This window comes from Paroedura picta, chromosome 3 (assembly GCF_049243985.1).
Source record: "Paroedura picta isolate Pp20150507F chromosome 3, Ppicta_v3.0, whole genome shotgun sequence".
Taxonomy (NCBI): Eukaryota; Metazoa; Chordata; class Lepidosauria; order Squamata; family Gekkonidae; genus Paroedura; species Paroedura picta.
Window position 1 is genome coordinate 6,994,821 of NC_135371.1, and position 13,306 is coordinate 7,008,126.

Genomic DNA, 13,306 nt, shown 5'->3' on the forward strand with positions numbered 1-13,306 from the left:
TTTCCAGGTCAGGGACAAGGGCAGGCCCATGCAGAGCGAGTTACAGAAATCCAGCCTGGAACTGACCGTTGCATAGATCACAATGGCCAGGTGCTCCCGGGCCACGAAGGACGCTAGTAGCCTAGCTTGGCGAAGATAGGGGGGAAAAAACAGCTGGGCTACTCTTGTGACCATAGAGAGGGAGGCATCAAAGATCAGGCCCAAATTCCTGGTGGATTGTGCAACCTTAAGTGGCACACCATCCAGGCAGGGCAGGCATGCTTCCAGAACTGGCCCCCTCCAACCCAGCCACACCTCTGTCTTGGAAGGTTGACTCTCAGGCAGCTCTGCTTACAATGCTTAGAGTGGCCAGCTCTGGGCTGGAATCACCTGGAGATGTTGAAGGTGGAGCTGGGAGTGGGCGGAATTTGGGCAGGGATGGACCTTGGTGGAGTACAATGCTATGGAGTCCACCCTCCAAAGCAACCATATTCTCCAGGGAAACATTTCTGTAGTCTGGCAATCAGATGTAATTCCAGGGGATTCCCCAGGTCCCACCTGGAGCCTGGCATCCCTAATTGGGCGGAGGCAACTAGATAACTCTCAGGCCAGGGAGGGAGTTTCTACCTTTGCCAGCCTGGTTTTCCGTTTACCTGGAGTTTTCTGTAGAGCAGGGGGCCTTTCAGACGCCTGACTCCCTTTTTTTCTCTGTCCAAAGCAGAGGTGTACTTTGGTTGTGGGAACGGCTCAGGGCGACACGTGAAGCGCAGACATGGTAGATCCATAACTGCAGGTCTTCTGTCTTTCCAGTCAGTGTCCTCGGTGCCGGTTCCCCCGCCCGTGGACTCTGCTCCCGTCGGCTTCCAGTTTTCGTCTTCCCCGGCAGCCGGGAGGAGTAGAGGATTTCCCGGGTTAGCTTCGCCCGTCCCTCCCTCCCGGGATCCTGCAGCCCGGTTCGCCGAGGCGTGGGATGGCCGAGGGGGAAGCCGCCCTCCCGTCGACGGCGCCTGCAAACGCGGGGCCAAAGGAGGCTCGTCCAGTCCTCAGTTTTGGCTTCCTCCCCGGGCCGTCCCTCTGGGAGGGGGCTGGCTTTTGCTGCTCGACGGCCGGGCGGCCCGTCCCTCCCCCTCTCGGGGCCACTGGCGGGAAGGGAGCCGCCCCGTCGCTGCGGGGAAAAGGGAAAGCGAAACCAGCTCGGCTCTTCTCCCCCTTCCAGAGGCGGCCATGGCGTCCGGGGGTCCCGTCGAGGAGCTCTGCGAGGAGGCCTCCTGCTCCATCTGCCTCGACTTCTTCAGGGACCCGGTCACGATCCCCGAGTGCGGCCACAGCTTCTGCCGCGCCTGCCTGGGCCGGGCCTGGGGGGAGCCGGGGGTCCAGGCGGCGTCCTGCCCCCAGTGCCGGGGAAGGGCGCAGGAGGGGAACCTCCGCCCCAACCTGCAGCTGGCCAACATGGTGGGGCTGATCCAGAAGCTGCGCCCCGTGGAGGAGAAGGGCGGCGTCTGCGAGAAGCACCGGGAGCCCCTGAAGTTCTTCTGCCGGGACGACGGAGCCCCCCTCTGCGTGGTCTGCGTCGCCTCCCGGGAGCACGAAGGCCACGAGGTGGCTCCTCTCGAGGCGGCTTCCCAGGAAAACAGGGTAAGGGATCCCGGTGGAATCTCTGGCGTCGGGGGGAGGGGTGGGCTCCAAAATCTAAACATGGCAGCCGGGGCTTCAGAAAACTCACCTGTGTTTCCCCCACCAACCCCAGCGAAGGGAAGAGGGGATGGGATGGGGGGAAATAAAAAAACAAGAAACTGCCAGAAGCTCCAATCATCCCCAATGTCCATGTGCAAGTAGACCTCACAACACATAGGGTTACACTTTATCGCATCTGTAAATGTAACCAGGCACTGATTATACCCAGTCTTTTCAAGGAGAGGGGTTGAACCTAAGCCTCTTTCTTTGTTTTGGGCCTCAGGCATTCGTGGCAGCCCCAAAAGGGAGAATTTGCCAGAAGCACCAAGAGCCGATGAAGCTCTTCTGCAAGGACGACAAAGCCCTCCTCTGTGTGGTCTGCGACCGATCCAAGGAGCACCGAGGTCACGAAACCCTTCCTCTTGACGAGGCTTCCCAAGAGTACAAGGTAGGAAATATGGAGGAGGTTGGTGGGGAAGAGCCATCTCCATGGTCTCTTTGGAGGGAAAGTCCCTTCAGTTTCCTCCCCAGTCTTTGGACCTGAAGTGGGGAGTGAAAACCCCTCTTTGCCTCCTTATGGTGACTCCCTTTTAATTGCTTCCTGTCCCACTGTTGAGGTTAATGTGGAGCAAATGCACTCCACGTCTAAGCTTTCATTTGTAAGCACACGGTCTGTATCTAATTTTCTGTATTGACCAGTTTTAACCCTTCCCCCATAGACACACACAAAGGTTGCTTTTCTGATTTCAGTTGTTGTCCTTTGGTCCAAAATTGTGGTCTTTCTGCTCATCTTCCCAGTTTCCCCTGGACCTGCTAAAGTTTTTTCTCATATCTGTTTTGGATCGTTCTTCCAAGATCGCATCAAAAGAGGCTTTTAGGAAAGTGTGGAATGGAAAGTATCGATTTTCAGAACCACTCTTCCCCCGTTGAACTGTTTGCAATTTTGTTTTAAAGTTGTCAGTTCTGGACATATTGCTGGAGTGTTTGCACTAGAAGAAGAAGAGTTGGTTTTTATACCCACTTTTCACTTACCAGAATGAGTCTCAAAGTGGCTTAACAATCACCATCCTTTCTTCTCCGCACAACAGGTGGTGAGGTAGGTGGGCTGAGAGAGTTCTGACAGCTCTGTGAGAACAGGTTCTAGCAGGACTGTGACTAGCCCAAGGTCACCCAACTGGATGCACGTGGGGGGGGGGGCGAGGAATCAAACGCAGCTCGCTGGATTAGAAGCCAGGGCTCTTAACCACTGCTCCAAGTCATATAGTGACTGCAAATAATAACTTTTTATGCAAGCAATCCTTCTCTCTGGCAGGGGGTGTCATGGTGGGCAGGAGGGTCAAAGCATGGAGTAAATCTCTCCATGCTGAAACAGCATTGGTACGTAGTGAAATAATGGCTTCAATTCTTGCTTTGTAAAACTTTGGTTCAGTCATTAGGCCTTTGCCTTTTCTGTGCAAGTTTGTACTGCCCAATTATCTCCCCCTGTGACCTTGGAGAAGCCAACAACCTCAGAGCTACTCTGATTAGGTAATGAGTGGCAGATGGTCCCAATTAACTTTTTTTTTTTTTGAGGAATGGGCTTCTAGCTAGATGAAGTCAGCTTTCCATCTCCTGCCCTAGGACTGGCCCTTCTTGTGTCTTCTGCCCTGGCATCAGTAATTCTATTGGCTTATTAATAAATTGGCAATTAGTCTTGATCGGTTTGCGTGTCTAGAATCCCATGTGGGGAAAAGCAATGAAGAAACTTAATTTGATACTCCATGTGGTCAGCCTTTGCCAGATCCTACCTGTACCTGCAACCTGCATGTGGTTTGACCATTTTGTGCCTTTAGACCAGGGGTAGTCAAACTGCGGCCCTCCAGATGTCCATGGACTACAATTCCCATGAGCCCCTGCCAGCAAATGGGGGAGGTGCAGCTGAAACAGGTGCAGCTGCCTGAATTAGTCAGCTGTCCCTTGCTTCTCTCTTTCGGTTTGCTCCTGAGATGGGAAAAGAAAAGCCGGCCAAGGTCAGGAACACAGCTGGTCTCTGCCAGGGAATAGGCACTTTAGGACAGGGGTAGTCAACCTGTGGTCCTCCAGATGTTCATGGACTACAATTCCCATGAGACCCTGCCAGCAAATGCTGGTAGGGGCTCATGGGAATTGTAGTCCATGGACATCTGGAGGGCCGCAGTTTGACTACCCCTGCTTTACACTATGCCTCAGAAGTTTGCCATTATCTGTGCTTCATGTTGTGTTAGCTAGAAATGATTCCACAGTGTTCTTATTTTTCACTGCTTCGTATACCAATTCATCTGTGTGCACATTAATAAATACAAAATTATTTTTTTAAACATTTGTCTGAGTCTTGGACAAGCTAAGTGGTAGTCTGTGCCTTGCCTTGTGTCAGTCATTCAATTCTGTATTGTGGATTCTTGGCTCGGGACATTAAGAAGCCAATTCCCTGTTTGGCATCAAGACGGCCTCTTGGTCTTGAAAACCTGGGAAACCATTCAGAGGTGGTGGCAATCCTACCTAGCAGGGATGTTGGTGTATCTAACTTCCTTGGTTTTTGTAATCTTGACCCTGAGCCATCTGGTGAACACACCTTTAGTTGAGATCTGCTAGGTGGGGTGTTGTCAGGATCAGTCTCCTGATCTCTGCCATGTTTGAGATTGACCAGAGAGACTCCATCTTTTGTAGATTGTGTGTTTGTAGAACCTTTGTAACCTTTTTTATGACCCTGAGCTATTTCACACTGTGATGTGTATTCTCTCCTGCTGTGACACTCAGTTGCAAATGTTGCTCTGTACTTTGTTATCTACAAAGAAGGGTGCCGACGGTCTGGCAGGAAGCCCAGGTTGGCACCTGGAAGCGGGGTGGGGGGTAATTCCACCCTGGGAAAGTGGAGACATTTGGGTGGGAGAAATGTATTGATAACTGCTTGCTTGCCATGTATCGATTAGATTCGACTACAGACGTCGGAGTGTTCAGATCTACTTCCAATAAAGCTTTCTATTAATCCAGAAGCCTAGTTGTGAGTCTGTCTGCCTTTGACAGGTGTGACCACAGGTAATGTGAATATCTTTGCGTTCCTAGTGGCTGGTTGTCAGAAGAGAGTTAGCAGGCATTCCTATGAGGAGGCTACCTGTGTTTAGCATTTGGGAAATGTCCCATTCTTGACATCTGGCAGTTATATTCTGCTTGACCATTTGTGACCGTTTGCTTCTCGTCTGTTTTGCAGTAAACTTTTATAAAGAGTCCAAATTCCATTTTGGGTCTCTCCCCCCAGGACCAGTTCTGCAACAGCCTGAAGATCCTGAAGAAGGAGAGAGAGAAAATTCTGGCATTTAAAGGAGACGTCGAGAAGGCAAGCCAAGACCTCCTTGTAAGTGTCTCTCTGGCTGGGGGGTGAATCTAGAACCGGGACTGGAGGAAACAACACAGTGCAGCTCCAGAAGAATCTTGCTCATGTGGGCTACCCCCTCCTTACAAGTTGGAAGTCCTGTCAGTCTTCAGCAGGCCAGGCCCCCGAAGTGAGACTTCACATGGTTATTCTAAATTAAGCTCTGCTTGAACAGTGGGGCTGGGGGTGTTGTGGAACTGCACCCTCTTGGTGCCCCTGGCTCTCCCTGCCCCCTGGTGACCTAGGCAGTCCCCTAGGGGGTGCCTGTTGAGAGTCTCCTAAAGCAGGGGTAGTCAACCTGTGGTCCTCCAGATGTTCATGGACTACAATTCCCATGAGCCCTTGCCAGCTGGCAGGGGCTCATGGGAATTGTAGTCCATGAACATCTGGAGGACCACAGGTTGACTACCCCTGTCCTAAAGTGCCTATTCCCTGGCAGAGACCAGCTGTGTTCCTGACATTGGCCTGCTTTTCTTTTCCCATCTCAGGAGCAAACCGAAAGAGAGAAGCAAGGGACAGCTGACAAATTCAGGCAGCTGCGCCTGTTTCTGGAGGAAAAAGAGAAACTTCTGCTGGTCCAGATGGAAGAGCTGGAGAAGGAGGTATCCAAGAAAAGGGACCAGCACTTGGCCGAACTCTCTGAGTCCCTCTCTGCTCTGGAAAGCCTCATCCAGGACATGGAGGAGAAGAGCCAGCAGTCACCCAGTGAACTCCTGCAGGTGAGGGGGTGGCAGGCAGGGTCCCCTTGGGGAGAAGGCAGCCCCCAGAGCCTTCACTGGTGCAGGAAACCAGTGAGTCCCATTAATGTTGGTTATCTGTCCTGGTTCCTTTCCTGCCCATGAGCCCCTCTGCTAAAGTGACCGGATTTTAACATTGGTAAAGCGGGACACCATTGACCAGGGCGGTTCTTGATTAAAAATTTGGTCCATATGGAGCAACAAAAAGTTTCATAGAACGCATAGAACGCAAAAATAGTATTGTAATATATATATATATTTTAATTTCAACATAAGTACAATTGGCCAGGTACCCCCAGATGTCCCTTCAAAAGTGGGACAATCTGGTCACCTTACCCTCTGCAGTTGTGTGTCCAGCAAACTGAGCTCTTCCCCTGTTGCTTTTAAAAAGCCAGCTGACTCTTTGATCAGTATTTTCACTCCTCAATTTTGCTATAAATGAAACAGTGCTTTAACGAGTGCATTTTAGTGGTATAAGGACGCATCAAGGCAGGCTTCAGGTGAATAGCACAGCTAAGGGTGGTAAAGTTACTTTCCATGCAGTGTTCATGCCTTGTGGGGCAGGTGAACATTGTTTCCTCACATCGTCCGGCTTTCCCTCCAAAGTTGGACTCTCAAGCATGTCTGGGAATCCCTCAGGTGTAGAATTAGGGATGGCTATTAGTGTGCCAGTTAGGGGAACAGGAGAAGATGGCAGATAGAGGAAGATCTGGGGAGTGGGAGAGTTTGTGTGCTTGTGAGACCAACACATGGGAGGAAAACCTGGTTCATGGGGAGTTCTTTGACACAACCAGAAATGAGAGCTGGATGCAAGATTTTCTGCGGCAGCTTTCAAAAGGAGGGTGAGGGTGGGACCATATTGTGAGTCATCAACTCTGTCTTCTGTGTGTCCTTTGAGAAGGCTTCACTTTGCCTGCTGGTGTCATTGCCCTGTGGAAGAAGTTCTCCCCCTTTCTGAAGGAACAACTCCTGTCCTTGATTGGAGTACACAGAAAAAGGAGCCAGAATGCCTCTTTGTCTCTCCAGGGCCTGAGGGGTCTTCCCAGAGACACCTGTGGCAGAGGTTGAGTTTCTCTCTCTTTGCTTTTCAGGATGTCCGAAGCACCTTGCAGAGGTAAGTGGATCCCTCCCTCGTTGGCCCTTCTGAGGCTGGGATGGCTCTGAGGAGCAGCCAGGGAAAGTGGCCCTGGGTCATCTAGTCCAACCCCCTGCAGTATGCACAACACTCACAGTCCTATCGCTCATCCACTGTCACCTGCCACCCCTTTGCCTTCACAGAATCAGCCTCTCCATCAGATGGCTATCCAGCCTCTGTTTAAAAATATCCAAAGATGCAGAACCCACCACCTTCCGAGGAAGCCTGTTCCACTGATGTTTAGACAGAATTTCCTTTGAATTAATTTCATCCCATTGGTTCTGGTCCATCCCTCTGGGGCAAGAGAGAACAACTGCTCCATCCTCTAGATGGCAGCCTTTTAAATACTTGAAGAGGGTTATCAGATCCCCTCTGCAGAGGGCTCCCCTCTTTCCCTGCTTCCAGCCTCTGCTGGTGTGTCTGGGCCTTCCACTTAGTCATGCCTTGTTTCTTTGTTCCCACCGTGGAAATGGTGGTCTGGATGGATGGGGACCTGGCACTTTATTTCCCTCCAGGTATGAAGAGAACAAGACGTTTGTGAATCCTGTGATGTTTCCTCTTGCCTTGAAGTGGAAGATCTGGGACTGCTGTGACATCAGTCCTTTTCTGGAGGGTGTCATGAAGCAGTTGAAAGGTAATGCAGAACACCTGCAAGGATTTCGGACAGGTCATTAGGTGAGGCCAGGTGTGAATGTGGAACCCTCCAGGTCACCTATAACACTAGCAGGGCCAGGTGTGCAGAGGGATGCTGTTCCAGAAGACCATTTTAGTTCTCTGTGGAAAGATTTCTGATCAAAATTCCTTCTCTGGCTTTAACACCCTGTTGCATTCTCTGGATTTTCTCACAGTTACTCCATTCATTCCTGTGCCCATGTGGGGCTGAAGTGAGATGTCAGGGCCAAACAAGCCTCCAACATGAAAGGGGAGAGACCAGGGCATCCTTCTTCAATGTAGGCACCCCTGATTCCTTTCAAGAAGACCCCCCCCTGCCAAAAAACTGACCACGTGGACTGTTTCCTTAGCTTGAAGGTATCCCAGCTGAGCTCCAGAACGGCCTCCAGGGGATTGGCAGGGCTCCTTTCAGCCGAGGGACCCTTTCCATGTCCATTGCAGTCAAGTGGCTTGTAAGGGTGTCACTCTGCTGAGGATGGTCCCAGGAGACATTCTGTGTATGAAGAAACAGGGGCCAATCTCTGGCTGGAAGGCTAACAGGAGCCCCCTCTTTGCTGCCATCTTGAAGAACGTTGGAAGAAGGATGTGGCAAGAAGAAGAAGAGTTGGTTCTTATATGCCGCTTTTCCCTACCCGAAGGAGGCTCGAAGAGGCTTACAATCACCTTCCCTTTCCTCTCCCCACAACAGACACCCTGTGAGGAGGGTGAGGCTGAGAGAGCCCTGATATCACTGCCCGGTCAGAACAGTTTTATCAGTGCCGTGGCGAGCCCAAGGTCACCCAGCTGGCTGCATGTGGGGGAGCGCAAAATCAAACCTGGCATTCCAGAGAATTTTCCTCAGCAAATGATTTCTGACTTGAGTAGTTTCCTGGAGAGGCAGAGATGTTATCAAGATATATAAATTCTTATACATGCTATACGGAAACGTGCTGTACTTCCTCTATGTTATATGTGAACCTCCCAGAAGGGAGGGTGGTATGGAAACGCTATAAATATTAATTCAATGTTTTCTTTCTTGCTTAAAGTTCTTATTTAAAGAAAGGAATAAAAGTTTATTCATATTTCCATACAGATGCAGTTTTTCTTTGTTGTGTTTATAGTCCAGAGGAAACAGGAGAGATCCCAGAACATAGAGCAGGGGTAGTCAAACTGCGGCCCTCCAGATGTCTGTGGACTACAATTCCCAGGAGCCCCTGCCAGCATTTGCTCCTGGGAATTGTAGTCCACAGACATCTGGAGGGCCGCAGTTTGACTACCCCTGACATAGAGGGTTTGGTAACAGTATTTTGTGGGTTTCCAAAAGTTTGGATGCCATATCAGAGTGAAATAGTTGGCTGGAGGCGTCATCAGCACTTCTGGATTGGATCCTTGGGCTGAGCCTACATCCTAGGAAACCAGACTCAAGTAACTTCATCTCTTTTTAGGAAATAGAAGTTTCACTTTGTGTTCCACTTTCCACTCCCAGCTTGGTGTAGTGGTTAAGAGCAGCAGTCTCTAATCTGGGAAGGTGAGTTTGATTGCACACTCCTCCACATGCAGCCAGCTGGGTGGCCTTGGGCCAATCACTGTCCTGTTAGAACTGTTCTCATAGCAGTTCTGTCAGGGCTCTCTCAGCCCCACCTACCTCAAAAAGTGCCTGTGATAGGGACAGGGAAGAAAGGCAATTGTAAGCCGCTTTGACATTCCTCTTGGTAGTAAAAAGCAGGGTATAAAAAACAACTCTTCTAGGAATGGTTAGCAAACGCAAATGAAGTGAAAATAAATTTGAATATTTGCACACAACTAAAATTTGGTGGAGAATTTCTCCCCAAAGAAGCTTCTACTTGATCCTTAAGGTAAAATTAAGAAACAAATGTTAATGTATATTATTGTTGAAAGATTTGTGGCCTGTACAAGGGTCATCTGCTTACTTTTTGTTCCATTTGCTTCCTCAGGCACACTGGATTCCGGACTTTCCCCCCAGAAAGGTACATTTCATGCATTGATCTGTTATTTCTCGTCTAAAAAGCTTCACTTCACAATCTGTCACTTTCTGCTTGGTGTTTCTGCGGGGGTACAATTCCCTGGGCACTCTTGTTTTTTTCTGTCTGAATTTCACCCTGCCCCAGCCAGTTCCGCAGTGCTTTCTTCTCAGTAGATGTGTCAGGATTTACCAGGAGGGTAGAGGAGGGGATGACCTGCCTCCTTTTGTCTCGTAAGAACAGAAGAGCTCTGCTGGAGCATACCAGTGGTCCCCCTAGTCCACCATCCTGTCCTACCCAGAGGCCAACCAGTTCCTCTGGAGGTCCAACAACAGGGGATAGAAACTGAGGCCTTCCTCTGGTGCTATGTCCTTTCATTGGTAGGCAGAGGCCTACTGCCTCTCAATGTGGAGGTTCACTTTGGCCAGTTGCCGCTGGTAGATCTATCCTCCATGAATCTGTCTGATCATGTTTAAAAGCTATCTGTGCCTGTAGCCATCAGTGCATTCTCTGGTGGCGAATTCAACCTTTATTGATTGAAGTATTTCCAGCTCTCCTGGCCTATCCATTATAGTATGATCCTGAAGTACCTGGTTATCTCCAGAAGTCACAGACATCTGGTTCACACACGGGGTCCTAAGAGAATGTAAATCTCACTGTCCTTCCATCGTCCCCCACCTCCCTTCTGTGTGAAGCACAGAAATGGTTATGGTTTTGCTTTTTGGGAGAAACCTGAATGGCAGGAAAGCACAGTATTTAAAGCAAATAAATACAAGTTGGTTTCATGCAGTGGTTCCCAAACTTTTGGGGGCTGCTGCCCCCTTGGTTCTCAGGCCACATCCCTAGTGCTCCCCACCCCCCAAATCTATCTGGTTCACACGGAAGAGTTTCCTTCCATCTCCCAAGCTCTGTACACTGAAGCACAGAAACAATTGTGGGGGCCATTTTGGTTTTGCTTTCTAGTTGACACCTGGAATAGCAGGAAAGGACGGATATATACATTTTAAAGCAAATAACTACAGCCTGATCTATGGTCTGTGGTGAGCTTTTGCTGTGATTCCATCCCATCTCCCAGTTCAGTCAGAGACATAGAGGCCAAAGGAAAAGAATATCTGAATTCTGAATGTAGCTGTTAGTTATCCTAACCGTTTGAACATTCTTGGGATATATCTAGGAGGAAGTCTAAGATCTGCTTTGCAAGTTCAGCCCATTCTGGCCCTTATATTATGTGTTCAGGATGCTTGTAGAAGAGCCCTTCCATTGGATTTTTTTGTTTGCTTATAAAGGTGTCAGGAACTCCAGAAGTCACTCCTGAGGAAAATAACAACATCCTTGAGACTCCAAGTTGTAGGAAATCCAAAAGGAAGTTTTAAAGATTTTCCCGTGCAGGGAATGACATCAGAAACAGCTCTCAGAACAAACTCTTTGACTAAGACAAAAGAGACACAGCCAGAGATATATGCTTACAAGCAGGGGCGGGGGGAGGGTGGGGGTGAGTGGGCACTTTAGGTGGGAAGCTGCAAAGATTCTCATGAGAATAACCAGAGCTTCTTTCTCATCAAAAGATGTAAGACAGGAACAGTTGTTGATAATTCACAGAAAGCTACAAGGCCAGGCGTGAGATAGATAAGCAGTTCTCGGCTGCAGTGTGAAAATGTTGGGGAATGTCTACGCTTTGAAATGCAGATGGGGAGGGGAAAGAACAGTTTATTGCAGGGGTAGTCAAACTGCGGCCCTCCAGATGTCCATGGACTACAATTCCCAGGAGCCCCCTGCCAGCATTCGCTGGCAGGGGGCTCCTGGGAATTGTAGTCCATGGACATCTGGAGGGCCGCAGTTTGACTACCCCTGGTTTATTGCCTCTAAGCCAGGCATAGACACCAACTGGAGTCAGAAACGGGTTCATGACAAAAGGTGGATGACATACACCCGGGGGCACCGTGGTTCCCACAGATATTTTCTGTGGTGCCCATCAAGCGTTTTTAGAAATGTGGGGAATTGACCAGGTTGGATTTTGATTGGTCATTGGAGAATTGATTGGCTGCAAAGGTAAGCTTTTGCAGCCATTTTGTGGCTGGTTCTTCCTGCTGCAGCAGCCATTTTGTCCCTGTACCCACCAGGTTATGTCAGAATTCCCGTGGAATGAGAAAGACTGGGGTCCCCTGAAAATATAGCACTGCTTCTCCCTCAGGGTCCTTGGATATGGGGACAGGCTGTGTTCACGTTTGTTGCTAGTGCTTGTTCAGGTCCAGGAGTTCTGCTCTGCCTCTTGTCTTTTTTCAATAGGACAGGAAGGAAGGGGGGGTTAAAACCGCCAAAAAGTAGGAAGGGGAAAACGGGAATCCAGAGTGGGGAAATCTCTCAACAACCAACAGGTCAAGGAGACCCACAGGGAATGGACGCATGGGGGACACTCGGAGGGTTGCGTAGGTGTGGCAAACAACTCTTGCCATTTGTCTCACTGCTGAACCTGCTTCTCTCTCCTCCACTCCCTTCAGGAGCAAAAGTGATCCTGGATCCGGACACGGCACACACCACCCTCGTCCTGTCTGAGGGTCAGAAAAGCGTGAGAGAAGGAAAAGCACACCAGGATCTGCCCGACAATCCTGAGAGATTTTACAATTATGCTGTTGTCCTGGGCCGTGAGGGATTCAGGGCAGGCCGCCAGTTCTGGGAGGTCCTTGTGGGAAGTGAGGGAGACTGGGCCGTGGGGGTGGCCAGGAAGTCTGTGAAGAGGAAGGGAGACATCACTTTTTGTCCTGAGGAAGGGATCTGGGCTGTGGAGAAGTGGGGGGACTGCTACAAGGCTTATGTGAAAGGCCATCTTTCTCCCTTGACCCTGAGGGGGGAGCTGAAGAGGGTCCGCGTGTGCCTGAACTACGCTGGGGGTCGAGTGGCCTTTTTCGACGCTGACAAAGGAGAACTTCTCTACGAGTTCTCTGGAGCTTCCTTCTCTGGAGAGACCCTCCTGCCCTTCTTTTGGGTGCAGTCGAAAGGCTACCTCAAAATATCTTCTTAGGACTTCTTTCCCAGTGGGACCATCAAGAAGAAAATATTAAGAGCCCCCCATTTTGGAGTCCCAGTCACCACACCTGATTTGAATAAAATGGAGACGTTTCCCCCCTCGGTTTACCCAAATATACCAACAAACATTTCTTTCCCCCCTTTGTAGCTGATTTCTGAAAGAAACACTACATTTCCCATAGTAAAGAACAGCAGGGTCCTTCTGAAGGTGAGCTCTGAAGTGACCCTCTCTCTCAGGCCTTCTGCAGCCTCCTTTCCTCTCAGGTAGGGGAGGAACCCGTGCAGGGGAAGAAGCCCACCATTGAAGTTTAGTGTTCTGGAACATTCCTCCCTCCCTGAATATCACGGAAGACCCTGCCCCTATTACGGCTGCACAGGGACTTCAGTTATACCAGTGGCTGCACAATTCATGCTTGCAATGAAATCCTGTTACCTTGAAAAATGGGCTGCTTTGAATTTGGGATGGGAGGGGGAAATTGCCTAACTGCCAAGGCAAACCCCAGGGGTCCTCTCTTGGTCTGACTTGGAGATCTACAAGGAAAGAAAACTCAGGAGGGGGATTTGGGCAGCCAGGTGCTTCTGGGTTAACACTTGCACTCAGGTTTGTTCCGAAATCATTAAAAGCCTCTCCATCCACACAGCTGTCTGCAGTTTGTGTTTCAAGAAGCCGGGACGTGTCATTTATCCTCACAAGGGCCCTGCAGGGAAGTCCGTCTATTGGCCCGTCTCCTTCCCC

At 49.9% G+C, this 13,306-nt stretch overlaps 1 protein-coding gene across 2 annotated transcripts; it reads left to right on the forward strand.

Annotated features, from left to right (window-relative positions):
• The first annotated feature begins 445 nt into the window (after positions 1-445).
• LOC143834294 (E3 ubiquitin-protein ligase TRIM7-like) lies at positions 446-13,208 on the forward strand. Of its 2 annotated transcripts, XM_077330999.1 has the most exons (9): positions 446-890; positions 1,196-1,614; positions 1,937-2,101; positions 4,928-5,023; positions 5,530-5,760; positions 6,870-6,892; positions 7,429-7,547; positions 9,520-9,552; positions 12,045-13,208. In XM_077330999.1, the coding sequence occupies exons 2-9, from the start codon at positions 1,204-1,206 to the stop codon at positions 12,563-12,565; spliced, it is 1,599 nt and encodes a 532-aa protein (XP_077187114.1). In that variant the 5' UTR covers positions 446-890; positions 1,196-1,203; the 3' UTR covers positions 12,566-13,208. The 2 variants fall into 2 exon arrangements, with proteins under 2 accessions (XP_077187114.1, XP_077187113.1); XM_077330998.1 differs by lacking the exon at positions 446-890 and having other exon boundaries at positions 969-1,614.
• The last annotated feature ends 98 nt before the right edge of the window (positions 13,209-13,306 follow it).